We start from the raw sequence: 27,667 nt of genomic DNA on the forward strand, positions 1-27,667 counted from the left end.
CGCTGCACCCGCATCCACTCACCACCGTGCCGAACACCACCGCAGCGTGGCCGTCAGCCTCCATGTGCTCCTCGCTGAGGGCCTCCACCACGTCGGAATCTGATCTCAGAAAGAACTGCATGAGCTTCTGGCCAATCAGGTCCTGGCTGCTGTACCCCAGGAGCCTGCAAGCTTTGTCGTTAGCAACCAGGATCTGAGGAATCACAAAGAGGAGCAAGGATGCAGACATCCCCAGCAGCTCCACCAGCTGCCCAGAACAGCCCAGGAGGACCATTGAGAAGCCAGCCTTTTCCTGACAGACAGGGTCTCACTCTGTTGCCCAGGCTGGAGTGCAGTGGCGCAATCAGAGCTCACCGCAGCCTTGAACTCCTGGGCTCAAGTGATCCTCCTGCCTCAGCCTCCCTGGTAGCTGGGACTACAGGTGTGTGCCACCACACCTGGCTAATTTCTTTGTAGAGATGGGATCTTGCTATGTTGCCCAGGCTGGTCTTGAACTCCTGGGCTCAAGCAAACTTCCCACCTCCCAAAGTGCCCAAATGTTTTTCTAATTGCATTAAAACACACAAATCCCAGGTTTAAGGCACAAACCCCAAATCCACATCTACACAGCTAGATCTAAGAGAAGCAAATACCTCTGTGGTCTTGGCATCCACCGTGAAGATGGCCTTGTTAGGGTTGCACACAGGGGCTGGAAGCAGAGGTGAGGACCACCCTGAGGACAGTCCCCGCAGCAGGGAGCAGCAGGACACACTGCCTCGGGGCCCGAACGGGTCCGTGTGCTCGGGGGCAGCAGGGCAGTGCAGTTTACTTGTACAAATACTCTGGGCAGCCAGTGATGATAGACAGTAGGAGCTCCATCTGTCTTCTGAAAAGAGAAGCGAAGCAAAGCTTTAGACTTCACACAGCTGCCAGAGTCCACCTTCTGAAACAGGCAAAGCACACAGCCCTTGCCCTCAACTCCTGCAAAAAGATCCAAGGATTAAGTCAGTCTGCACAGCTAACGCACACTCTCATCGCGTGTCTGAACGTGGTCCCCAGAATCCACTTAGGCAACCACCAGGTCCACTCAGAAGCACGAACAGCACAAGATCAACACTTCTGTGTCTAAATTACACTCAAAGCCAGGCGTGCCTATAATCCCAGCTCTTTGGAAGGCTGAGGCAGGAAGGTTGCTTGAGTTCAGGAGTTCAAGACCAGCCTGGACAACTCAGCGAGACCCTGTCCCTACTAAAAATAAAATTTTTAAAAATCAGTTGGGTATGGTGGTGTGCCCCTGCAGCCCCATCTACTCAGGAGGCTAAGGCAGGAAGATTGCCTGAGCCTAGGAGTTTGAGACTGCAGCGAGCTATGACTGCGCCACTGCACTCCAGCCTGAGCAACAGAGTCAGACCTTGTCTCAAAAAACAAAAAAGCTTAATGACACTCAAAGGTTCCTTCCTTCCCACCTTCTGTCCTCTGTCAGTCATTCCAAGACCCCATGGCCACTCTGGCGGCTGCCCCGTCACTTACTCCTCGGAAGCGTCCTACTATTCAAGAGCTCCTTGTGCAGCTTTCTCACTCTTGGCAACGCCTCCAATGGCTCCCAAAACCCTCAGCCCAGTCATTCCTCAGGCCTCACCCTCCTCCCACACCACCCTCCTCGGGCACCTGGGCTCCCCCACCTCCCACCCTCTCACCTCTCAGTGACCCCGGCTCCATCTCACCCATTCCTCGGTAGCTTTAAATACATCTAACTAGAAATGCACTGAAGACTCCCACACTCGCACCTCCAGCCCGGACCTCCCACGGCCCACTCGCCCTCTTCCCCATCTCGGGAGACACCAAATGCATTCTTCCAGTGCTCAAAACCAAGCACTCAAGACCTGGCCCTTCCATTTCTCTCCCATCCCCTCCCCTCCATGTCCTTCAGCCAGGACCTCTGACCTTCTCAGTGAGTGGCCTGACCCCGACCATTCTCTGAGGCTGGAAACCACGTGGCCATCCAGCCACTCTCTGGCCCCTCCTCTTCCCCAGACAGCAGTCATCAAGCGCAGCTCCTCCTTATGTCTCAAGGCCCTGTGCCTCCAGCTCCCACCCCTGCTCCTCATGCAGCCACCAGAATGATGCTCCAAGAAAGGAACACACCTGTCGACACCCACTGAGAACATTCCTGATCAGCGCCTGGGTGAAGCCCACTCCCAAGGGCACTGTGTGCCTCCCAGCCCAGCCCTCCCTGCAGTATCCTGGGTGCTCTCCACAGGGCCCTCCGCTCTACACCCTCAGACACCCCAGTGCACAAGCTCAGCTCCAACACCCTCCTACTCCAGTGTTGAAGTGCTCCTCGGCCTGGAGACCAGACCCCCAGACACCATTTCCCGCAGCTCTGTGCCCCACTTCCCCATTTTCGAGGTCTACCCCAACTTCAAGAACACAGCCTGCTGTTTCCCCAAGTGCCTCCATCAGACAGCCCCTCAAAGGCAAGTGATGCTTTCTTCCTCACCATGGCGCAGACCTTTAGGGTGCCTGGACATAGGAGGCACCAGCAGACTCTGGACATAGGAGGCACCAACAGACTTCTGCCCCATGATTCTTGGTCCACCAGCTAAACCGCATTTAGCTCAGTAAATGCATGAGCAAAGCTGCATTTCCCTAAGTAAAATCGCCTAACCTAGAACAGCGTTCTCACACACTCTGATGTAAGAAATAACATTTCGCTGTAACTTGACCCTGAAATGCGAAGGTGAGTTCCACCTGCTGCCTGAAAAGAAGCGCCAGCTGCCTGGGAATCACAGCAGAGCAAAAGCAGCAGGAGGGTCCTGCCGGAGTCATCTGCCAGCGCAAGCCGAGCGCCTAAACCATGAACTTTTCTCTGCAGGAATAGAGTGACTTCAATCCCTGGTGAGAGGGTTTCCATGAGAACACAGAGCAACTCCACATTTGTATTTCCGCACGCTAAGGCCTGCAGTGGTCGAAGGTCATTACCGGAGAGCGCTGTCCTGCTCTGGCAGAGTCTGGAAAGCCCATTCCTTCTGCTCAAATGTCTGTGGGCTGAGGAAAACGACCTGCTGGGCTCAGCAGTGGTCTGTGCAGCTGGGCCCTCTGCTGGCACTGGCAAGGGGAGGCTCTGGGAAAGGCATCTCTGGTCCTCTTCAAAGGCTGTTAAGCCCCCGTCCTCCATGGCAAGAAGGGAGGCCAACTGCCAAGCTTCCACCTCTAACAACTAGAAAACAACGTGAAGCTGATTAACATCTGCAATGCAAAAACATAAAGACAGTTTAACCAACTAATTCATAATGCTGAGTTCAGCTCGGCCCCAAAAGACATACACCACCAACTGCCATCCTGGGTCAGAACCTGCGATGGGAGAACGGTCCGCCCAAAGTGGTGCTAAAAGAAGCTCTTTCCGGGCCGGGCGCGGTGGCTCATGCCTGTCATCCCAGCACTTTGGGAGGCTGAGGCGGGCGGATCACGAGGTCAGGAGATCGAGACCATCCTGACTAACACTGTGAAACTCTGTCTCCACTAAAAATACAAAAAATTAGCCAGGCGTGGTGGCAGGTGCCTGTAGTCCCAGCTACTCGGGAGGCTGAAGCAGGAGAATGGTGTGAACTGGGGAGGCAGAGCTTATAGTGAGCCGAGATCACACCACTGCACTCCAGCCTGGGCGATAGAGCAAGACTCCATCTCAAAAAAAAAAGAAGCTCTTTCCAAGAAAAATACATAGGAAGATAAGGGAAAGAGGGAAGGAGAGAGAGAGGAAAACAAAGAACAGGGTGAGAAGGAGCCGTGAGAGAAGGCAGGGACTGCAGGTACACACCAGCTGAAAATACTTCCAGGTCATGATGAACCCATCAGCGTGTGGGGGCTGCACCGCTTTCCCCGAAACAGTGAGTCCTGACCATCCGACCAGCTGCGCACAGAATCATCTGGGTGCTGCTAACAAGTGAGGTCACAGGGGCCATGGCCAAGAGGCCATGTCTCCCAGAGACAGGCCTGCCACCAGAGATTTGTATTTCTAGCTTTTCTCTTATACATGATTCAAATGCTGACACGGCGTAGAAATACAGGAAAATCTCACATACTCTTCACTGAGTTCCCTCTCATGGTGACATCTTACAGGAGAGTGTCACAGCCAGGAAACTGACTTGATACCATCCATCAGCCTCGTCCAGATTTCAAGGCATTTACCTGCATGTGTGCGTGTGTCCATGCGTGTGTGTGTGCATGCACATGTTCACGTGAGCATGTGTGTGTGCGCATGTGAGCATGTGTTCCATGCAGTCTTGTCACATGTATACATTCATGGGACCACCCTGCAGAGTGGAGATACTGAAGAGTTCCATCCTGCATATTGGCAAGCACTTGAAACACAAGTACACATTTACCAATACCCTGTCCTCATGGCCAAACTCAACAAAAAGAGCCCTGAAAGCAAGAAGATTTCCCCTACTGGCAGGAAGCCCTCACCTGGTCATCCAGGCTTTAGATAAACAGCAAGAGGAGGCTGTGGCCAATACCAGAACCATGGCCGGAGTTTCTCCCACGAAATGAGGAGACCCTGGGGCCAAGGCAAGCCCAACCAGACCCCATATCCCCTCTTCTGGACCACCTTCTGGGTATCCAGAACCCCAGAGTTCCCAACCAAAGGGTCTGGTGCCCACTTCTAAGACATACACAGGCCTCTTTCCACCCAGGTCCTTCCACACTGGCACACCTAGACCCGTGAACTGGCTGAGGAGCAGCCTTCCAGGAATAGCGAGCTTGGACAAGCCAGCAGGGTGCCCACACGAGGCCCTTTCAAGACAAGGCAGGCCTGCGGTGGAGAGGAAAGGGGAGGTGGCCCTCCCAACATCACCTCTTCCAATATGGAACTCCAAGGAGTCTCCCCTCCTTGCCTTATCCTAGCATCTGGTGGCTACTGGCCATCTTTGGTGTTCTTGACCTGTGGCTGCGTCACTCCAGCCTCTGCCTTCGCCATCACAGAGCTTCTCCCTGTTTTTTTTGTTTTGTTTTGTTTTGTTTTTGAGATGGAGTCTTGCTCTGTCGCCCAGGCTAGAGTGCAGTGGTGCGATTTCGGCTCACTGCAACCTCCGCCTCCCAGGTTCATACCATTCTCCTGCCTCAGCCTCCCGAGTAGCTGGGACTACAGGCACTCACCACCAGGACTGGCTAATTTTTGGTATTTTTAGTAGAGTCAGGGTTTCACCGTGTTAGCCAAAATGGTCTCGGTCTCCTGACCTCGTGATCCGCCCACCTCAGCCTCCCAAAGTGCTGGGATTACAGGCGTGAGCCACCGTGCCCAGCCGACTTCTCCCTGTTTGTATGTGTCTTCACATGGCCATCTTTTTTTTTTAACTAGGAGATGAGGTCTCACTATGGTGCCCAGGGCATAAAAGATCTGATCTGTGGAAGTCAAAACACTAAACTTTTTAGTCAGGCAGGCCTCGTGGCCTGCACCTATAGTCCGAGCCACTCTAGAGGCTAAGGCAGGAGAATTGCTTGAGCCCAGGGAGATGGAGGCCAGCCTAGGCAACAAAGCGAGACCTGTCAAACCAAATAAAATATAAAATAAAATCACTAAGTTTTTAGAAGAAAAGAGGCTATCTGTAAGACTTTGGGGTAGGGAAAGTTTTCTTAAACAAGGCACAGAAAACTCTAGTTATAAAATAAGATTAATAAATTTAACATTAAAATTGAGAACACATCACACCTATAATCCCAGCACTTTGGGAGGCCGAGGCAGGCAGATCACGAGGTCAAGAGATCAAGACCATCCTGACCAACATGGTGAAGCCCCATGTCTACTAAAAATACAAAAATTAGCTGGGCATGGTGGCACACACCTGTAGTCCCAGCTACTCGGGAGGCAGAGGCAGGAGAATCGCTTGAACCTGGGAGGTGGAGGTTGCAATGAGCCGAGATGACGCCACTGCACTCCAGCCTGGCGACACAACCTGGGAGGTGGAGGTTGCAATCAGCTGAGATCACACCACTGCACTCCAGCCTGGCGACACAGCGAGACTCCGTCCCCCAAAAAAAAAAAAATTGAGAACACAGGTTCACAAAGAATACCATAAAGAAAATGAAAGAACGAGCCACAATTTGGGAGAAGATATTTGCCACATACATAACCAACAGAAAATTAATATCCAGAATAGCTTTAAAAGACCAACTATTTAGAATTTAAGCATTTTTAAAAGACACATGGCCCAATAGAAAAATGTCAAGAAATAGGAACAAGCGTTTTACAGGAGAGGACATTCTAATCATGATAATGTTATACCTACCAAGTCAGCAAAAATTAAGAATCTAGTAATACCCAATGTCAAAAAGGATTTGGATCAACAGGAACTCTTAATACATTAATATAATCTCTTCAGAAAACAATTCAAGTCAAACATTTGTCTATATGGATACAGCACTTTCCACTTAGATTTATATTCCAGAGAAATTCTTGCACACAGATAAGACACCAGAATGTTCGGGACAGTATGGTTCTCAATGGCAAAGACAGGCAGAAAAAAGGGAGAGAAGAAAGGGAGGGAGTGAGGGAGAGAGAGGAAAAAAGGAAATGAAACCCAAACACTCTTCAAGAAGAAGACAGATTTTAAATTCTGGTATATTCATACCACTAATTACAGCAGTGAAAACAAATGAACTACACACAAGGGTGAATCTTAGCTATATACGAGTGAAAAAAATCAAGTTATGGAAGACAATCAGCAGGAGGATTCCTTTGTCATGAAATAATCTACATAAGTAGTTCAGGGAAACACACCTATGTGATTAAACTACTTCGTAAATAAGAGACTGGTAAATCTAAATTTCAGGCAGGTGGTTCCCTCTGGGTCAGGCAGGTGCAAGAGCGGGGAAGAGGCACAAGGGCACAGGTCCCCTGATTTCCTAATTTGGGTGATGGGTTCAAATGCATTCACTCTGCTGGTACAATTCACGACTAACACTGCCTTTATTCTTTTGTATGAATAAACTGATACAGCCAAAAAATTCAGAGACATTCACACACAAACCCAGCCTAGGACCCCAGAAGGCAAAGGCTCTGCAAACTTGCAGATGTGTAGGAAGCTAGAAAGAAATTACATATAGGGTTTGGGGTTCGAGTGTGCAGCTTTCCTACAAGCAGCAACAATGAATGGGACCTTTAGTCACAGGTTTACATCTCCTTCTCTAAGCACCCAAATGCACTAATTATTGCTATAATAAATAACAATGACATGATTATAGTGTGAGGCAGTTTTTTCTACTTTTAGAATCAACCTATAGACAAAGCTCAGGACACTTAATTATAGCTTCAGAATACATTGTAAATGTTGTAAAACCTTACTTTCTTAAAAAAGTAACATAACTCTTCAGAATACATTGTTAGAAAACCTTAATTCCTAAAAAATATAACTCTTCAGACTGCAATGTCAATGTTACAAAACTATTTTAAAAAATAATATGCCCAGTACTTTGGGGGGCCAGGCAGATTACTTGAGCCCAGGAGTTCGAGATCAGCCTGGGCAACATAGGGAGACCCCATCTCTACCAAAAAAAAAAAAAAATTAAAAATTAGCAAGGTGTGGTGGCACATGCTGGTAGTCCCAGCTGCTTGGGAGGTTGAGGTGGGAGAATCGCTTCAGCCCAGGAGGCGGAGGCTGCAGTGAGAGGACACGGCACCACTGCACTCCAGCCTGAGCCACAGAGCAAGACCCTGTCTCAAAAAATAAAATAATAAAAAAGTAATATAACTATTCAGAATATATTGTAAATGTTACAGAAGTTTCTTTGTAAAAGTAACTAACATGAGATGGAAAGGGGGAAAAAAAGCAAAGGGAGGGTAAGGGCACGCAATTTTTTGTCCTTCATGGGAGAAAGTAAATAAATACCAACTAAAGTTGTGGAAGTTTAATTAGGTTACTGAGAGTTACAAGCCTATCCAGAAGGGAAACTGATGGGACCCTCTGCGGGAGCGGGAGGACAGCAGGAAAGATGCATCCTTTTTCCCGCTGTGCCTCCTGGGCGTCTGAGGTCCACGTGGGCCAGTTTGTCACTGAACAGCATAGGCCCCTCGAGCCTCCCGTGCACTCCACAGCCACAGCCTGGCCTCAAGAAATAACAGAGCCTGGCTTCACATGACTTTAGATCACTAAATTTTGACTCAGATGTTAACCAGAAATGCCTGCACGTCCAGGCCCAGATTTTTAAAACTGTCTTTTGTATCCACTGTGAGCTGCAGACACGGGAACCCAAACCCAGCAGACAGCACCTAATGGTACCACCGAGTAACCATATTCCCATTGCTAGTTTTGATTCCAGAAGACACAAGTGACCCCACCTCAGACCAAACAGAAGGACAGCTTTGCAGGGAGCATCTCGGTGAACTTCTAGAAGCAACTGTCTCCCTCCCACCAGAACATAAGCTAAGAAGCAAACAGCTCCCATTGCTGTCAGCACAGCTGTACAACAAAAAGGAGAACCAGTTTCAGGATGAGGCCAACAAGGTGAACAGTGCCCCAGAACACAGCAAGGATGTCAGTCCTGGAGGAGGCACCTGCAGAGCCGAGCCCTTCCAAGCAGAGTGAAGAAGTCTTTAAGAGGCAAAGACTCCCAGAGAGGAGTTCAGTACCCAGAAGAGTAGGTGGACGTGGGCCTGGAGGGGCCAAGCATGAGCCCAGAGCCTCCTATGCCTGCCCAAAGTCTTAATTTTATCCCCAAAATGAATTTTAAGGATTCAATGCTTAGGAGTAACATGGCCAGATACGCATTTTACAAAGACTACTCCAGGGACCATGTCGGTGCAAGGCTGGAAAGCAGGAGAAAGGCTACAGTAATCCAGGCAAGAAATTATAAAGTCTTAAATTAAGGTAGCAGCAGAAAGATGAAGAGAAGGAACCCCTAAGAGAAAAATCGACATCGAATGGTACTGAGATGCGGAAGGTAAGGACGAGAAAAGCCTCAAGACGGCAGCGCAGGCCCCTGCCGTACTCTGGGAAAGAAAAATTCGTGAAAAGATTAAGGCTCAAGTCCAGGTCTTTGCCGTAACCACGAGCGCGGGCGGCGCGCGCCCCCCACCCCCCGGCGCCGGCTGAGCCCGCAGAGACCCACACGCCCAGCGCGGGAGGGTGGCGGGATCCGGGCTGGTTCTCCTGGAGTTCGCCCCGCAGGGCGGGCTGCGGTGAAGAGAGCGCACAGTCCCGAGGCGACCCGAGGCGTGGGGCCTCGGCGCCCGCCGGGCAGGCTACACTGAAAGGCACCCCGAAGACGCTGGGGGCGCGGGGCCCAGGGCCAACGGCCGCAACCCCGCCGCGATCTGGACACGGAAAGGACGCGGGCTCAGCGGTGCGCGAAGGGCGAAGGGCGAAGGGCGCAGGGGCGGGAGACCCGGGGTCGGGCTCGTCTAAGGGCCGGGCGGCGGATCCTCCTGGGCCAGGGGCGCCGAGCCGCGCAGGCCCCACAGCCGCCCTCGGGAGATTGCGGAACCCGGTCAGCTCTCCCGAGCGCAGGTATCTCACCTGGGTCAGGCGAGGGTCACGGTAAGCCGGTTACACACCGCGGAAGGGAGCCTCTCCGCGCTTTTATCGCACCGACCAATCGCACAGCGACTCGCACCGATTGACAAGCTCCACAGACCAACCACTTGCGCGTACGGGCGGGACTAAGCTAGCCAGAGGCCAGAAGCCCGCGCTAACGGTTGCTAGGGACGCACCGAACACCCACTACGGCGCTTCGGAGGAGCCAAAGGAATAATGGGCGCCTCCGCCCCCGGGCTGGGCAGATGCGGTTTCCTCCCGACTCGCGATCAAAATGGGTGAGTAGCACAGAGCTCGCCTCTTGGAGCCCTCTTTCTGAAGGCGGAGGACGCGGAGCGGCTCGCTCATGGGCCGTGTGGCTCCGCAGGGTAGACGAAGGCTGCAGCGTCCGCACTGGGCTGGGAACGGCTTGCAAGGGGAGCCCGGCTGGCGCCCCGGAGCCAGCCAGCTGGCTGGCGGCCCCACCAGCGCAAGTGCCCCGCACCTGCCCGCCTGCTCTGAGCGTCAAGAGAAGGCGGCATTTCGCATGGGTAAAATCCGCGCGGGGACGCCAGGAGAACGTTGTTGCTCTTGCCGTTCGGCCCATTGTACAGACGCAGCCAGCGAGGCTCGCAGAGGTCAGGGATGCACGTAGGACTCGCCCGCACCTTGCAGCCACGGAAAGATCCGCCTGGCCCGGGGCCTCTCCACGCCTCCGAGGTCGAGACAGTGACATAAGTCAACTCTCGAGCCCAGGGCGTCTCTCCACTCTGCCTAGACTTCCACTCCGTCTGCCTGCAGCTACGGCTCTGTGCGTCCCGCTTCGACTCCCTCTGCTTTCCTTCCCAGCTTCTCGCCTCCAGACTGTTCCGGCTCCGCTGCCTGAAATTACCTGCCCCGGGGGAGGCGCGGCGGGCGGCCTCATGACGGAACTACAACTCCCATGAGGCGCTGGGCCCACGCAGGCGCGCCGCGGCTAAAGTCGCCGCGCCGGAATCCCATTGGCTAGGCCGGCTCTGAGGCGGGAGCCCTGATTGGCTGAGGGGTCTGAGGCGACAGATTCCGGAAAGGGGAAGAGCAGCCAACATGGCGGCGGAACGCGGCGCGGGGCAGCAACAGTCGCAGGAGATGATGGAGGGTGAGCGGCCCCTGCGGGCGGCGGCCCAAGGGCCCAGCGGGCGGGGGGAGCTGCGGGCTGGAACTGCTCCGTGCCTGAGAGAAACTCCACGTCCTGCCTCTGGCCGCCGCCGCGCGGCCCCCTGACAGCTGACAGCCGACAGCCGGACCCGGGGGAGCGGGGGAGGCTCTGGACCTCGGGGGAGCCCCGGCCCGGGGGCGGCAGCGGCCGGGAAGGACCCAGAGCTAGGGGGAGAGCGGCGGCGCGAGGCCAGGCCGGGGGTGGGGCTGACTGGGACGCGGTGGCTCCATTCAGTCCAGTTGGAGCCTCGCCCCGAGCCTCTGAGATTGACGGGCGGGGGAGCCTCCTCGGTCAGCTGACGAGGAAACTGAGGCGCTGGGATCTACCAGAGTCTGCTCCTTGGTTCACGTGGTGAGGGTGGAGAAGGGTCTTCTCTTGAAATCGAATGGACTGTTGGGAAGGGGTAACAAGGAACCAGAAGATTGAGTTACACAAGGTGATACCTGTTTTCAAAGCTGTCATAGTTTCAAAAAGTCTTAAATTCAACTTTCTTCCTCCTCATTCACTTTGTTGGAAAAAAACCACATGCATGTATGTATATGTTATACGTACACATGTATTTATATATAATTTTCTACATATCTGTAGGTACAGTCATATACGTGCGTGTACAGTATGTGTATAAACATGCGTGCACACACCCACTTAGCAACTGGGGAATCAGTTGTGTCATCAAGTGCTTAAGTGCTTTTGGGTCCCATGGTTTGGTGAGGGGTACAGACCTCCCAGAAGAGCAGTCACTGCCTCATGTGAAAGTGGTAGGGAAGAGGAATGTGGAGCTGGGGAAGGAGGGCGGGTGCAGAAGGAAGGGCTGACATGTTTGGGAGTGGTGACAGCTGCAGAAGCAGGGCTAGCTCTGAGCTGGATCCTGAAGAATAACTCGAAGGCAACGAGGTTGGGGATAGGGTGAGGGAAAAGAGCAAGAATCACTCAAGACGAAGAAAACTGCGGTCAAAGGGTGTGGAGGAGAGTTTGACCAAATCATATGTGATGGGGATGGGGGCGGTAGTGTTAAGGGTCTTGGACTTCATACCCTTTGAGTCTTTTTAAGTAAGAAGTGCCTCTTCATATCCTCCCACTCCCTCTTCAGCCGTTTCCATGTCTTGGTAAATGACAAATATAAAAGCCCGGCTTTTGTCTCTGTCCCACTCCCACCCATGTCCTATTAGTCAAGGAGCTCTGACTTTTACTTTTAAAAGTATCTCCAAATCTCCAATACGTCCTCCATTCCCATTGCCAGTATCTTAACTCAGACCTTCGTCATCTCTAGGCTAGATTGATTGTCCCTGTTCACCAGCCCATCATCCCCAGTACACCAAAGTCATTTTCTTACATGCAGATCCACTGTCCCATGTTCCAGACCCTCTCTGCTGCCTTCAGGCTTCACTTTGGCCAACCTTCATAAGCCTTTCCTAACCTCACACCACTCCTCCTCTTACTGGGGTTTTTGCGCCAGATTGTCATGCAGTAGAACTTTCTCTCCCTGAGCCTGGACCACCAAGTGACCTGTGCCTGGTGGTGACTACTTTGTTAAATATCTACTGCATTTCATGCACGTGCTAACTGCTCTTGTGCCTTTTCTAATTTAACCGTGACAGCAGCTTGCTGAGGCATAGGTTCTATACTAGCTCCCTTCCACAGACTAGGAGATTGAGGCTTTCAAATGGAAACAATTTGCCAAAGCTGCATCTCTAGCAGCAAGATGCAAACTCAGGAAGAGCATTCCAGAAATACTTTTGGACTCAAAGATCAGATTTGGATTTTAGAATTAGATCAGACTCTCTGGCAGTGGAGAATAGGTTAAGCAGGGCAAGACAAGTCACAGAGACGAGTTAGGAAGCAGGGCAGGAGCCCAGGCTGCAGCTAAGAAGTAACAGCCACCGTCATTGTAGGGGTGGGGAAGAAGAGATGGATTTGGAGGTTTTGGAGGTGGGTTTTATAAGGACTTGTTTTATACAGCAATCCTTTCTTGAGTTTTACTTTGCTAGGCTGAGCAGGAAGTACAAAGATGAAATTGAACTTTTTCCTGCAAAGAGCACATCTCTTTGTAGAGAAACCATACTCAGGAAAGAGTATTTTCAGTACGGTTGATGGTTCCAAGTAATGTGTTAGTGCCTCATGTTTTCCAGACAGACTTCCAAAAGAGGTCATGAGTAAAGTTATAAAAAAGAAAAATGATTTGACAACCTTACCAAAGAATTTTCACCCGACACATTGAATTGCCTTATTCTTTAATTCAAAAAATATTTATGAACCTTTAAAAGCCTTAAGTTGCTAACACTCTGTCCAGTGTCCAGTGTAAAAGCTCATTTCACACCAGTGAGCTTTCTGTGGGCGGTCAGCACTATTGGCTGTATTCTCCTTTTCCTTAGTGATCCTCCCTGCCCACAGTCTGATTTGAGTTAGTCTTGATTTCTTTCAGAATGTGGGCCTGTGAACTTGGCTGGTTTTCTTAGCCAGATGAATAGTAGAGCGTGGATGGAGGTATGTGGCAGAAGGGTCACAGTGGTGATCACCCAGCCCAAAAGTGAAAGGCACTCAGGAGGTGCTTCACTACCTGGTTCCATTAGTGGATTTAATCACAGGTGATCCAAGGCTTTCAGAACACTGGGCAGTTCTTCACAAGCTCCTTGAGGGCAGAAGTAGTGTGTTCCTCACCTAAGTATCCATGTGGGCTCCACACTCTGCTCCCCATTCTCCCCACAGCCATATGCCTCAAGTGGTGCTGGGACATGGGAGACACTCAAATGTTCGTTGAACTGGATTCAACAAACATGTTTAAATGAAATCCTTTTGACTTACAACTGGGTGTTTATTTTATGTTCCTCAAAGTCCCGTAAAGTGGATGTGAATTCTCATTGACCTGTGTGGTTTCAGTTGACAGGCGGGTCGAGTCCGAAGAATCCGGCGATGAAGAAGGGAAGAAACACAGCAGTGGCATCGTGGCCGACCTCAGTGAACAGAGCCTGAAGGATGGGGAGGAGCGGGGGGAGGAGGACCCAGAAGGTACCAGGCCCAGCTCCCTTGGGGACAGCTGCTGGTTGGGGGATGTGGGTTGTGCTGCACATGGTCTGGCCCTGGGTGTGGGTGCTGTGTCGGTCTGGAGAAGGACTGCTGTGCTCCTTAGGGGCCCTCAGTGGCCCAGAGCAGGTGGATATGCTCTTTGAGGTGCTCCCTCAGCAGGCTGACTCACTGATGGCATTTGCAAAAAGGATGTGGTTTTTTCCAATTCCACTGAAGGCAAATCCTAGCACGAATATTGGTACTAGTATGCCGTCTGAGACAGAACCACGACGTTGTTGGCCAGGCGCAGTGGCTCATGCCTGTAATCCCAGCACTTTGGGAGGCCGAGGCGGGTGGATCACGAGGTCAGGAGATCAAGCCCATCTTGGCCAACGTGGTGAAACCCTGTCTCTACAAAAAATACAAAAATTAGCCGGGCGTGGCAGCGAGTGCCTGTAATCCCAGTTACTCAGGAGGCTGAGGCAGGAGAATCACTTGCACCCAGGAGGTGGAGGTTGCAGTGAGCCAAGAACGCACCACTGCACTCCAGCCTGGGTGACAGAGGGATACTCCTTCTCAAAAAAAAAAAAAAGGAAAAAAAAAAAGAACCGCAATATTGTTTTATTAACCATATGTTTAGGAAATGAGATTCGAAATAAATGTTATGGCTGACTGCTATGTTTCTAAGTCCTACCGTAGCAGTAGAAACCTTTAATCTCTGAGAGAAATTATTTCTGAGTCTTGCCTTACCATTTTTATAGGCCTGAGGATTGACTTCTAAAGTGCCTAGATGTGGCCAGGCATGATGGCTCACGCCTGTAATCCTAGCACTTTGGGAGGCCAAGGCGGGTGGATCACTAGGGGTCAGGAGTTCGAGACCAGCCTGGCCAACATGGTGAAATCCTGTCTCTACTAAAAATACAAAAAAAAAAGAAAAATTAGCCAGGCATGGTGGTGTGCGCCTGTAGTCCCAGCTACTCAGGAGGCTGAGGCAGGAGAATCACTTGAACCAGGGAGGCAGAGGTTGCAGTCAGCTGAGATCACACCACTGCACTCCAGCCGGGGCGATAGAATGAGACTCCATCTCAAAAAAAAGAAAAAAAAAAAAAAGTTTCTGAACAGTATGCATGCATGTATGTACTTTCACCTGCTAAAGAAAGAAAACACATCAGACGGGCTGAGTCTGTCCAAACAGCAGGTTTAAGAAGGATCTATACATTTTGTGTTTTCTAGATTTGTATACAGTATATGAATAATCATGCATCCCTTATAAAAATGAAAATAAATTTATAAAGAAACAAACCTAATTTTTAAAATAACATTGTGCTCTCTGTGCCAGCAAAGATGATTGGTAACTATGGCAACCTACTTTTAAGTCACAAGGAGATTACCACAAAAGTACCAGTCACATTCACTTTGGAACTTTGGGGCTGATGTTCTGGAAGTGACGTGGGTGGAATAAAGTGCATGGGAGTGATAGATGGAAGCTTCCGTTATCGCCAACTTAATCACCAACAGCGGAGCGGTAGGAGCCCCCGCTATCCTCAGATGGGTGCTGCTGAGACATTGGGTGTTTCTGGAGGACTTGAGAGTTGGCAGAGCAAGCCCTGTATGCTTTCTTTCCCTGGCTCACTAGTACAGGCTAATGGTGTTGTCGTCATGTTCTGTAAGTACACCAGTGTGGCCATGTGTTATAGGTGAGGCAAATGAGACTCTCTGCAGCTTGTCCAAGGGCACACGGCTACAAGGCAGACCAGCTGGCCTGGCCTGGAAAAGTCCAAGTTTTTTTCTTCAAGATGATTAGCTGATTATGAATTTTCTGGGAATATGCATTTCTAGCCCTTAGAGGAGCCAAGACTTGCTCCTACCTTTGTTTATTTAAGTCTTAAATTCAATTAAAACAAATTTAATCATGTCAACTGTTACCTTCTACCTATTTTCCTTAAATTATTTTTAAAATATGTTGAATATATAATACACTCAGAAGGGCATTCTAGGCTGGAAACCTTGTTTCAGAGGTTAGCTGACATTTTGAGTGGTGAGCAGCCAGCCATGCTGGATGTATTACAAACAAGACCCCTTAAAGCCATGTGACCATGTGTCCTGAGGAGCCTGGCACAGCCCGTTTCTGCCTGCTGGACCAGCATAACTGTGCCCTTCTGCTCTCAAAGGGTCCTGGTTTGGACTACATGACCTGGGCGCCCTGCCTTAATTGTAGCACTTCTTCCAGTGCAACTTCCTGAGCTTATGAACGGTGACTTGACACTGTCTTTTGAGGTGATTTGTATCTATCTCTTGGTTTTGCCCAGTTCCTTTTATTTAATTCTTAGGTTGGTATCCTTTACAGTTGTGGATAAACTATAGTAAACTTTTTTTTTTTTTTAACTAACCGCAGTTGATGGTTATAGAAAAGGCATAGTGGAAAAACAGTGAAGTGAATGCAGCCATGTGGGATCATTACTTTGTTAAGCTGGTCTGATGTCAAATGCTCCTCTCAGAGGCCTCCAGGTGAGGTGAGGAGCCAGCCCTTGGCATGTGGTGCAGGGCTGTGTGAGCTCACTCCCCTGCAGAAGCAAGTGCACGTTTGCTCTAGGAAGAGCCGCAGTAAGAGCGCTGACAGCCCTGTAAGGTAGTGACAGTGACAATCTGCTTACAGGAGAAAGAACATCCTATGGGTATAATTCACAGAATCCAGACTGGGAGAAGCACTACAAGACAAACAGCTTGTTTTCCTGCAACAGAAAACTGCAAGGGGAAAAAAGAAATTTAAGAAAAATGCTGAGCTGGGTGCAGTGGCTCGTGCCTATAATCCTGGCACTTTGGGCGGCCAAGGTGGGAGGATCACTTGAGGCTAGGAGTTCCAGACCAGCCTGGGCAACATAGCGAGACCCTGATTGTACAAAACATGGTTTTAAAAAATTAGCAGGCATGGTGGCACACACCTGTAGTCTCAGCTTCCTGGGAGCTTAAGACAAGGATTGCTTGAGCCCACAAGTTCAAGGCTGCAGTGAGCTATGATCACACCACTATACTCCAGCCTGAGCAGCAGAGTGAGACCCTGTCTCTTAAAAAAAAATTAATTAAAAAAAGTTTTTTAAAAGAGAAATACCATCTAGTCACAATATACAGCCTTATTTGGATCATAATGCAAGTAAACTAAGGGACGAAATGTTAAGACAGTGAGGAAATACGAACACTGACAATCTTTGGTGATATTGAGGAATTACTGTTAATTTTTTTAAGTGTTTTGAGGAGTGAGTGTGCATGTTTGTGTGTCTGCATGAGTCTGTGTATGCCACTGTTGTGCATGTGTGTGTCTGTGTAGTGTGCATACGTGCCTGTGTGTCTTTGTGCGTGTGTGTGTGTGCATCTGTGTGTGTCTTAGTCCTTTTCAGCACATATGCTGAAGTAGGTTCCAATGAAATGAAATAAGGAAGTGCTTAACAGGGAGGCTGTCGCCTCAGCAGGGAGAGCAGCTCTCTGCCTCCTCCGCACAGAGGATGCCGGCTCCGGGGTGGAGAGTCCTCGTGAAATCCAATGGGCTTCTCTGCTGGAGTGAGTTCACCAGTCTCCCCACTGAGAAGTGTGTTTAAATTATTCAGTGAGCCTCTTTGATCCTATGTGTTGAACTATGTTTTGTTTTGTTTTGTTCTTTGCAGAGGGAAGTGTTTGTAGATGCTGGGCCACCTTCCAAAGCAATAAAAGGCCCATCCTAGAGCATCTGATGTGCCCAGCATGGTCCAGATTCTAATGGCCTGGTTTATTGCCAAAAACAAAAAGAGAAAAGCTACATAGGAGGCAGGCTGCTGCCAGTTCTGCAGCTCTGGGAGTCACAGAAAGGCAGTAGTGCTGCCCTGCTCACCTGCACTCAGCTACTTCCTCCCCTCCTTCCCACTAACAGCTTCAAAACACATTTCCTTTCTCAGGAAGTTCAAAGGCACAGATGGATGTTTGGAGACCTTTGCCAATATCTGAATTCAGGAAATTCAGAATGCTTAAAACATCACTATTGCTGGAGCAGGGTCTAACCCTGCGACATTCTCCAGGTCCTCAGCAAACCTTCCCATTGGTTCCTCCTCGGGGTTTGAGCTGGCTCTGGGCACCAAACAGCCCCAGACCTCAGCCAGAAGCAGCTCTTCACCAGTGCCTCCTGTTAATGGGGTTCTGAACAAACCTCTTTTTCTTATTTTTTCAGAAGAACATGAGCTGCCTGTGGACATGGAAACCATCAACCTGGACAGAGATGCAGAGGTAATGCCGCCTGCTCAGCCCAGCCTTGGGCGTGGTGATGGACCACCCTGTCAGGTTATTTTGTATGAGATGAGTAAGTTCTTTCCCTAGAGAGGTGGCCTAAGCCTCCCTTGGTTGAGTCAGAGTCCCGTGTTCATGTTTTTCTTACCAGTGATTGTTATCCCCATGTCTCTTCGACCCTTGAGGATTGTGTGGCAGATGAGATGCCTTTGACTCATACATTGTCTGGGTCTGATGATTACATTATACATGAGGGCCCCAATGGCCCCAGGCTGTGTATGACTGGCCGCTGGACCTCCTGAGCCCACAGCGTGTCTCTGATGGTGATGGGATGGGGTGCATATCCTCAGAGCCTGAGCTTATGTTTTGTGCATACAGGATCTAAGGAATGAGAAAACGATGTCGTGTACCAATCATTTTAAGGGCCAGTTTTACATAAAACTTAGTCATCACTAAGCCAAAGAGCCCCCGCAGCACACCTTGTCACTGACATCTGTCTGCTGCAGACCCACCTGGCACTGCCTCCCCCACTGCTGCCCACTTCCAGGCCTGCTCTTCTAGGACGACACAGGTCTCCAGCCACTTTGCTGTAGCTGAGTATAGATTTCTGCTTTGTTTCAGGATGTTGATTTGAATCACTATCGCATAGGAAAGATTGAAGGATTTGAGGTACTGAAGAAAGTGAAGGTGAGAGGGACTCTCATGAGGGGACTATGACGCTCACCCATAGGATGTGGATAAGTCCAGAATCGAGCAATCAGTCCTAAGTTGTGGTCCTTGTCCCAGCCTGTGGGAGGCGTGGCTGCCTCCACCTTGTAGCAGGCCTTTGTTCACTGGGAGCACAGCAGGTGTGAGACAGCAGTCGAGGGACTTGAGGCACAGCCCTGAGGCTGGCTCTCCGGAGCCCAGGCAGCCAGTGACCTGTGACTCTGGCCTGCCTCAGTTCTGCGCCTGTGTTCAATTAGGCACTCACTGAATTTTACAGTCCTCCGTGCATCTCATTTGAATTTGTCAAAATTGAGCCCACCAAAGGTTCTTATGTTCTGCCAGGAAGTGGCAGACACCCATACCCCAGGCCAACGCCTCCCTCCCCAGCTGGCCTGCTTGGTGGGGGGCCTGCCTCCTGCCTCCCTTTGGGTCCCTGCCCATCCTCAGGTGTGTTGAGGAATTCCAGCTTAGTGCCCTTGCCCACCTGCCTCTCAAAGGTCAGCACCTTTCTAGGAAACAGCAGGAGAATGAAGACATGTCCTTGCACCAGAAAGGCCTGTCCTGTGTCCTCCAATACCAGCTGAGGCCTTCTCGTGGCCTCCCCCTTGCCTGTGCCGATTGTCCTTTTCCCATCCCCCAGACTCTCTGCCTCCGCCAAAATTTAATTAAATGCATTGAGAATCTGGAGGAGCTACAGAGTCTTCGAGAGCTGGATCTTTACGACAACCAGATCAAGAAGATTGAGAATCTGGAGGCGCTAACAGAGCTGGAGTGAGTCATGAGACCTACAGGAGAACAGCATGGTGGGAAGGCCACTGGGTGGGGGGTGTCCAGTCTCCAGAGCCAATCTCCTGCTGGCTCTTAGCCCTTGAGAGACTGCCTCTGCCACAAGGTCCTACCCTGCATCTGAATCCCAAGTCTCTGCCTGCTATGTTCAGGGCTCCAGGAGGCCTCGTCGGCTTCATGCGTGTCTTCGGCTTCCTGGACAATCCTGACTTCCAAAGTAGATCTTTGATGGGAAGGCTGCAGTGGGGACTTCTGGAAAGCCTCCATTCAGGGATGATACTGAGATTGGTAGAGGGGAAAGTTAATCCAGCATTTCCTCTTGCCTTTTGAATACTCTTTTTTTAAATTAAAAAAAAAAGTGACATTTCTAATTTAAGGAGTCAGGTCCTAGGCCAGATGCAGTGGTGCCTACCTGTAATCTCAGTGCTTTGGGAGGCCAAATTGGGACGATCACTTGAGTCTAGAAGTTCGAGATAGCCTGGGCAACATAACAAGACCCTGTCTACAAAAATTAAAATTAAAAAAGAAGGAGCCAGGTCCTAGTTATAACTTTACCTGGATTTCTGCCCTTTGTCGCTCATTCATTTTTGCTTGTTTTGTTTCTGTTTCTAATTCAATACTTCTCAGGCCCCTTCTGTGTGCAGAGCCTGGTGCCAGGTCCTGTCATGGGCACAGGTGTGAATGAAACATAGTTTCTGCCTCAAATACCATACTGGGAGCCGAGGCATCAGGAGCCTGTAGGCTGCCTCTGGCTTGCTCCGGGCTCCTGGGCAGCCTCCAAATCCCTCATGACAGCATCAGTGTGGGCCAGGCAGCAGCAGGGGCACAGTCAGACCCCCCCACCCTTGCCCACCCCGTAGTGACTGCCATCCCCTGTTGGGGATGCCACCTTTAGTGGTTAAATTGTGAGTTCTATGCAACCTATGCTCATGTAATTTTTTTAAAAACTGTTTTGGTTGTTCTCAGGATTCTAGATATTTCTTTTAATCTGCTGAGAAACATCGAAGGGGTTGACAAGTTGACACAACTGAAAAAACTCTTCTTGGTCAACAATAAAATCAGTAAAATTGAGAACTTAAGCAACTTACATCAACTACAGATGCTAGAGCTGGGATCTAACCGCATCCGGGTAGGTGCAGATGGCCCTGACTAGTATATTCAGGGAGAGATAGCTAGCGGGTTGTGTATGGACTCAGTGGGTGTATGTAGAATGCATGGTGAGTCTGCATTTCTTATGATGCTGTGATTTTTTTCATGAACAAGGAAATTATTTTTTTAAGAAAAAATGCCAACTGGAAGTCAGTATCAGTAAGTCCTGAGTTGTCTAGCTTTTCTTCTGCACATAGATTTCAGTTGCTCCTCATCCAAATCATGACTCTGAATCACACCACTCCCAGTTACATTCTGCCTGAGATGAACCAACCGACCTGAACGCCTTGCTCTTGAACTTACTCATGGTAATCTTCTCTGGCATGCTTCTTTGAGAGGAAAGTTTCCCAAGCCCAGCAAAGTGGTCACTTGGAGTGAACTGATGTACATACCAGGGGCTTTAGAAAGCCTCTTGATGCTGACACACTCCCAAAGGCAGTGCTGAGTTGGGCCTTCCTCCCTGGACAGCTTTATACTCCTGGGACACGGTCCCCAGCAGGATTAGATCTGTTCTCCAGGATCCATTTGACCTTGAAAACGTGGGACAGAATGGAAATAAAAGACTTTTGAAAAGTGATCTGGTGTTCCACAGAAGCAGGATCAAGTCTTCACCACCTGACTCATAACCACCGTCATGTGCTGGAGGGGAACTTGGGAGGGCGTCCCAGGAGGACTGACATTGGAGGTGGATCTGCCAGGCAGAGAGGAGGGAGGGTTCCCGTGGGCAGGGAGGAGGACTTCTGTCAGCCAGAAGAGCATTTGAGCCCCATGCCTGGCTCCTATTCAGGGTCATGGCACAGAGCCTTTGCTTCCCCCGGCCTTGCTTAGTGGCTTTGGCAGGTGTTTCTGAGCACATCCACCCCTGCCCATGTTCAGAATGCCCCTCTGTTTGGCTTCTGGAAGTATTATAGCATGCTGTGTCTGTCCTGGGCCCTTGAGAGCTTGGACAGGATACAAACCAAGGGAGGGTGGTTTTGGCAAGAGTCTCTTGACAGTTATTGTTAGAGATCTCATGGCCACAAATAGCAAAGCAGCACATTTTAAACTAGAGAGCAGCCCAGATGTCCGCATTTTACCAAGTGTCTCACTGTGGAACTTTCTAGGGGAACAGTGGCTCATCACAAATTAATGCAGGCTACAGCATGTGAGGATGCCCCCGCCCCCACCAAGTCCTGCAGTGGTGTGTGGATTAGCACACCTTCTTCCCTCCTGAAGTCCCCACCTGGTTAGCATGCACCTCATCTGGTTAGTTTGTGTCTGCTGAAATATTTAAAGAATGACTTGTTCTGAGAGAGAGTGAACTGACAGAGGAGGGAAACTGAAGTCAAATCAATAAACAGTCGTTAAACATCCTGCTGTAGGCAAGTCACCATGGGGAGACCAGACAGGGCAGTGTGGTCACTGCCTCTGGAGGTTTATGGTTGAATAGAGGAGCACACGATCACAGCAAGGAAGAGTGATGTAGGAGGGTGTGGAAACTGGGCAAGAGGGGCAGAGTGCTATGGTGTGAGGGTCCCAGGATTTCAAAGACTTGAGGCCAGAGTGCCCCGTACCTCACTTCTGTAGAGACTGAGGCTCTTGGGAGGACTTTTTTTTTTTTTTTTTTTTTTTTTTTGAGACGGAATCTCGTGCTGTTGCCCAGGCTGGAATGCAATGGCACAATCTCGGCTCACTGCAAGCTCCGCCTCCTGGGTTCATGCCATTCTCCTGCCTCAGCCTCCCGAGTAGCTAGAACTACAGGCGCCCACCACCATGCCCGGCTAATTTTTTTGTATTTTTAGTAGAGACAGGGTTTCACCGTGTTAGCCAGGATGGTCTCGATCTGACCTTGTGATCCGCCCGCCTCAGCTTCCCAAAGTGCTGGGATTTCCGCACCCGGCGGGAGGACATTTTAATGTGTCAGCTCACAAATTTAGAACTGGAAGGGACTTGGGAATCTACTGGTCCTTGAGTTCTGAGACTTCCTCAGCACCCCAGGAAATCTGAGGGTTGGGAGTGAGCTCAAGACAGTCTTGGACTCGCCACTATTGTATTCTACCTTCAAGTAGGATTTCCACTGGAAGTCTTAGCAGATATGTCACTAGCCCCACACCGCAGAGCCGAAGCCCAGACAGCTCTGCCCCAGTCCAGGCACCTGCTGGCTGCCTGGCGCAGCCCGTCAACTGCAGTACTCATTGCTGTTCTGTCCTTTCCACAGGCAATCGAAAATATCGACACCTTAACCAACCTGGAGAGTTTGTTTTTGGGGAAAAACAAAATTACTAAACTTCAGAACCTGGATGCGCTCACCAACCTGACAGTCCTCAGTATGCAGGTACGGAGCTTCCTGAGCCGCCCTTCCCTGCGAGCCCTGGCAGGGCCAACACTGCTGGACACAACCTTAGTTTTTATCCTTCACTGCCTGCACAATTGGCACTTCGTTTCATTATTAGTAAGCAATTGAAACGTTAGATGCCATAGACTTTATACACACATGTGCCAAGCAAAAACTTGATTCTCTTTTTTATTTTTTATTTATTTTTTTCACTTTTTTAGAAACAGGGTCTTTATCTGTCACTCAGGCTGCAGTGCTGGGGGTGCTATCATAGCTCACTGCAGTCTCCAACTCCTGGGCTCAAGCCAACCTCCCACCTCAGCCTACCAAGTCAGTAGGACTACAGGCATGCACCACCACCTTCAGCTAATATTTTGTTGAGGGTGTGAGGCATGGACGAGATGAGATCTCACTGTGTTGCCTAGGCTGGTCTTGAACTCTTGACCTCAAGTGATCTTCCTGCCTTGGCCACCCAAAATGCTGGGTTTACAAGCATGAGCCACCACTCCTGGCCTTTCTTTTTTTTTTAAGAGACAAGGTCTCACTCTGTCATCCAGGCAGGAGTGCAGTGACAAGTGCATTCATAGCTCACTATAGCCTCACACTCGTAGGCTCAAGCAATCCTCCCTCCTCAGCCTCCCAGGTAGCTGGGACTGCAGGTACACACCACCATGCCTGGCTAATTTTTGTATTTTATGTAGAGAAGGGGTTTCCCTATGTTGCCCAGGGTGGTCTTGAGCTCCTGGACTCGAGCGAACCTCCTGCCTTGGCCTCTCAAAAAATTTAATTCTTAAGTGTCATGTTTTTGGCTTTTTCCACCCACCCACCTCCCTCTTCCCCCCAGTAGCAGTCCTAGATGATTTTTAGCCAAAGGGGACTTCTTTAGAAGGTGGAGCTTATTCTAAATTCTAAAGTGTTTGGCTCAATGGTAAAAGCAATTCCTTCCATTGCACAGAGAATATCAACCCTGTTAGACTTCTGCATTTGGGAGTTGGTAAGCACTTGGGTGTGCCTAGGCTCCTGTTTACCTTTTGTGTGGGAAGCAAATTAGCAGAATTGGGCCCTTGAAGCGAGATGGAACAGAGTGCTCTGGGGACAAGGCCCGGTGTGGTTAGTTGATCCCCTCGACTGACACTGAAGGGCATGTGAAAACCACTCTTAACCCTTGGTGAAGCAGAAGTTTGTCAGGCTTCTTTAAGAAAGTTCTTGGCCTGGTGCAGTGGCTCATGCCTGTAACCTCAGCACTTAGGGAGATCTAGGCGGTCGGATCGCTTGAGCCCAGGAGTTCAAGACCAGCCTGGGCAACATAGTGAGAGCCCATCTCTAAAAAAATTAAAAATATTTTTAAAAGTTCTTAGGCCGGGCGTGGTGGCTCACGCCTGTAATCCCAGACCTTTGGGAGGCCAAGGCAGGCGGTTCATTTGAGGTCAGGAGTTTGAGACCAGCCTGGCCAACATGGTGAAATCTCATCTCTACTGAAAATACAAAAATTAGCCAGGCATGGTGGCGGGCGCCTGTAATCTCAGCTACTCAAGAGGATGAGGCAGGAGAACTGCTTGAATCCAGGAGGAGGACATTGCAGTGAGCGAAGGTTGTGCCACTGCACTCCAGCCTGGGTGACAGAGTGAGAGTCCATCTCGAAAAAAAAAAAAGAAAGAAAGAAATTATAATTAATTTACTTTAAAATATTCGGTAATTTTTACACTTTAAAATTATTAAATCAGGTAAACCTTCACCAAGTGTATCTTTTAACAATGAGTTCTTTTTTTGGGGTTTTTTTTTTTTTTTTTGAGATAAGAGTTTTGCTCTTGTTGCCCAGGCTGGAGTGCAGTGGTGCAATCTCGGCTCACTGCAACCTCAGCTTCTGGGTTCAAGTGATTCTCCTGCCTCAGCCTCCTAAGGAGCTGGGATTACAGGTGTGCACCACCACGCCTGGCTAATTTTTGTATTTTTAGTAGAGACGGGTTTCACCATGTTGGCCAGGCTGGTCTCAAACTCCTGACCTCAGGTGATCCTCCTGCCTTGGCCTCCCAAAGTGCTGGGATTATAGGTGAGAGCCATGGCACCTGGCCTAACCATGAATTCTTTATATAAAAAACATGTAATTCCCATGCATGAATTTTAGCTCAGTACAGCAGGCTCAAAATTTTGATCCTCTTTTTCTCTCTACATGAGTCCCATTCTAGCATGTTTTTTTGTTTGGTTGGTTGGTTTTTTGTTTTGTTTTGTTTTGTTTTCCGAGATGGAGTCTTGGTCTGTTGCCCAGGCTGGAGTGCAGTGGCGCGATCTCGGCTCACTGCAAGCTCCGCCTCCCGGGTTCACGCCATTCTCCCGCTTCAGCCTCCAGACTAGCTGGCACTACAGGCGCCCGCCACCACGCCGGCTAATTTTTTGTGTTTTTAGTAGAGATGGGGTTTCACCGTGTTAGCCAGGATGATCTCGATCTCCTGACCTCGTGATCCACCCACCTCGGCCTCCCAAAGTGCTGGGATTACAGGCGTGAGCCACCGCGCCTGGCCTGTTTGTTTGTTTTCTTGAGACGGAGTCTCGCTCTGTCGCCCAGGCTGGAGTGCAGTGGTGCAATCTCGGCTCACTGCAAGCTCCACCTCCCAGGTTCATGCCATTCTCCTGCCTCAGCCTCCCGAGTAGCTGGGACTACAGGCGCCTGCCACCATGCCCAGCTAATTTTTTTTGTATTTTTTTCATAGAGACGGGGTTTCACTGTGTTAGCCAGGATGGTCTCAATCTCATGACCTCATGATCCTCCCGCCTCGGCCTCCCAAAGTGCTGGGATTACAGGTGTGAGCCACTGTGCCCGGCCCTTTATTTTTTTTTTTTGAGATGGAGTCTCGCTCTGTTGCCCAGGCTGGAGTGCAATGGCACGATCTTGGCTCACTGCAATCTCCGCCTCCCGGGTTCACGCCGTTCTCCTGCCTCAGCCTCCCGAGTAGCTAGGACTACAGGCGCCCATCACCACACCTGGCTAATTTTTTGTATTTTTAGTAGAGATGGAGTTTCACTGTGTTAGCCAGGATGGTCTCGATCTCCTGACCTGGTGATCTGCCCCCTTCGGCCTCCCCAAGTGCTGGGATTACAGGCATGAGCCACCGCGCCCAGCCCCATTCTAGCATGTTTTAAATGAAATTCTCTGTTCTTAGAATTCTTCAAGATAACACAAAACCTCGTTTCCTAAAAACCGTTTCATTTCGTACCTTCTGTATTGTTCTGACAGCTGTGTGCTCTCCCTCTTGCAGAGCAACCGGCTGACCAAGATCGAGGGTCTGCAGAACCTGGTGAACCTGCGGGAGCTGTACCTTAGCCACAATGGCATCGAGGTCATCGAGGGCCTGGAGAACAATGTAAGACACCCACTGTCTGGGGCTGTGTGGGCGGTGGGCACCAGGCGGGCAGGCACCTGGCCAGCCAGCACACACCGGCCCAGGAAGATGCCCTGCCTCTGGAGGTTTATCAGAAAGACCTTCCCATCCTAAAAACTAAGGGACCCCCTCCTCATACTGAAAAGTGCAGGAGCTGTGTGTGCCTGTTGGCCCTCTGCCCTGAGTCTGCCTCGAAGGGCTGACGCTTTATGTGGAATTTCAGCACAGGCTTCCATAGGCTCCCTCAATGGGGCAGCATCCACTGCACACCCACTGTGCACTGCAGGCGTTCTGCAAGATTTGAAAAAAACAAACCCAACCTACTCATAAAGGGCCCTGTATGAGGGTGACCGGCATCCTTACAGGCCACTGACCTTCTGTCCATGGGTCCACTGGCCTCAGCCCCTACTTCCCAGCCCACAGAAAGCACAGGACCAGCTCTCAGTCCCAGCCCCCTCCTCCTCTTACAGTATGAGCAGCTTCCTCCTCCCCCATTCCTCCCTGCCTGCTGTCCACAGCTGTCCTCACCTGTCCATGCTCCTCCCACCCTCCCCGGCCCTTCTCACTCAGGTGCAGGACAGCCTCACGTACTGAGGGGAAGTGTGCTCACAGAGTCCCCACTCTCCTCAGCTGCCTCCAGCTCACCCTGCTCTGCCCCAGTGCAGTGTTCAAGACAAATAAAAGACTTTTTCTCATTCAATTTTACTTGTTTTTTTCTGTTTTGTTAAATTGCCAGCAAATATAACCAGATTGGTCTATAAACATAGTGTTTCAATCTCATTAAAGGCCTTTGTGCCTCAACCCCAGGGCCTAGTTGGCATCAGTAAATTTCACCAACACCTTCATAAAATTTTGGAAAAATTCAAATTTGCCTGTGGAAAGTTTGGTCACCTTCCTTTGACTTTGCATTGAAATTAAAAGTTTATAAAACTAGCATGCAAACCAAGTGTTCACCTGTGTAGTTTAGAGTGGTAAGTCGAGACATGCCTACAGTGGAATGGCACTGAGGACTGTGTGGCAGGGGCTGGGGTTGGGGCTGGGTGGGGTGCGCAGCAGGGAGCCCATGCTGAAGGGAGCCCTGGTGCCCTCCTGCACTCTGGCCTCCCTGAGCCAAGGCTCTGCAGTCACCACCAAGCAACCACCGGGAGACAAACAATCTGCAGCACAGTTCAAATAAGCAGCCAGTCCCAGGAAAACTGGAAAGAAGTGTAATTCAGAATTTTACCAGTAGAAGTGCTACACTGTGATCTTGGTTAAACACCAGATTATTCTTGGGCCTCTGAAACAAAACAGAAAAAAAAAAAAAAATTGTTGTATTAAAGGTAATTACGTTATTGTAATCTTCATCATGATCAAATGTGACAGTCTTCTGCCATTTTTTTCAACTAAAGAT

General features: G+C 50.1%; 2 protein-coding genes across 12 annotated transcripts in view; one reads left to right on the top strand and one right to left on the bottom strand.

The window, feature by feature from the left end:
- PASK (PAS domain containing serine/threonine kinase) overlaps positions 1-10,262 on the bottom strand; it is a 48,695-nt gene extending 38,433 nt beyond the window's left edge. For 2 of the 6 annotated variants that reach the window (XM_063713203.1, XM_054550135.2), the window contains exons 1-4: positions 10,157-10,262; positions 2,962-3,199; positions 633-865; positions 23-193 (exon numbers count right to left, since the gene is read on the bottom strand). In XM_063713203.1, the coding sequence (XP_063569273.1) occupies positions 23-193; positions 633-865; positions 2,962-3,157 (600 nt within the window). In that variant the 5' untranslated portion in view covers positions 3,158-3,199; positions 10,157-10,262. Of the gene's footprint in view, positions 1-22; positions 194-632; positions 866-2,961; positions 3,200-5,822; positions 7,521-9,491; positions 9,622-10,156 lie in introns of those variants that run through there. The other 4 variants (XM_002813083.4, XM_054550134.2, XM_009238365.4 and 1 more) reach the window with 2 other exon arrangements.
- Positions 9,619-27,667, top strand: part of PPP1R7 (protein phosphatase 1 regulatory subunit 7) — a 34,734-nt gene continuing 16,685 nt past the window's right edge. Inside the window, exons 1-9 of one of the 6 annotated variants that reach the window (XM_054548468.1) lie at positions 9,619-9,787; positions 13,564-13,692; positions 17,885-17,940; positions 18,562-18,627; positions 19,289-19,419; positions 20,401-20,563; positions 22,781-22,897; positions 26,152-26,256; positions 26,845-26,974. In XM_054548468.1, coding sequence (XP_054404443.1) covers positions 9,784-9,787; positions 13,564-13,692; positions 17,885-17,940; positions 18,562-18,627; positions 19,289-19,419; positions 20,401-20,563; positions 22,781-22,897; positions 26,152-26,256; positions 26,845-26,868 — 795 coding nt within the window. In that variant the 5' untranslated portion in view covers positions 9,619-9,783 and the 3' untranslated portion in view covers positions 26,869-26,974. 6 annotated transcript variants of the gene reach the window in all.

The sequence above is a fragment of the Pongo abelii genome, chromosome 11 (assembly GCF_028885655.2).
Source record: "Pongo abelii isolate AG06213 chromosome 11, NHGRI_mPonAbe1-v2.0_pri, whole genome shotgun sequence".
In the NCBI taxonomy this organism is placed as follows: Eukaryota; Metazoa; Chordata; class Mammalia; order Primates; family Hominidae; genus Pongo; species Pongo abelii.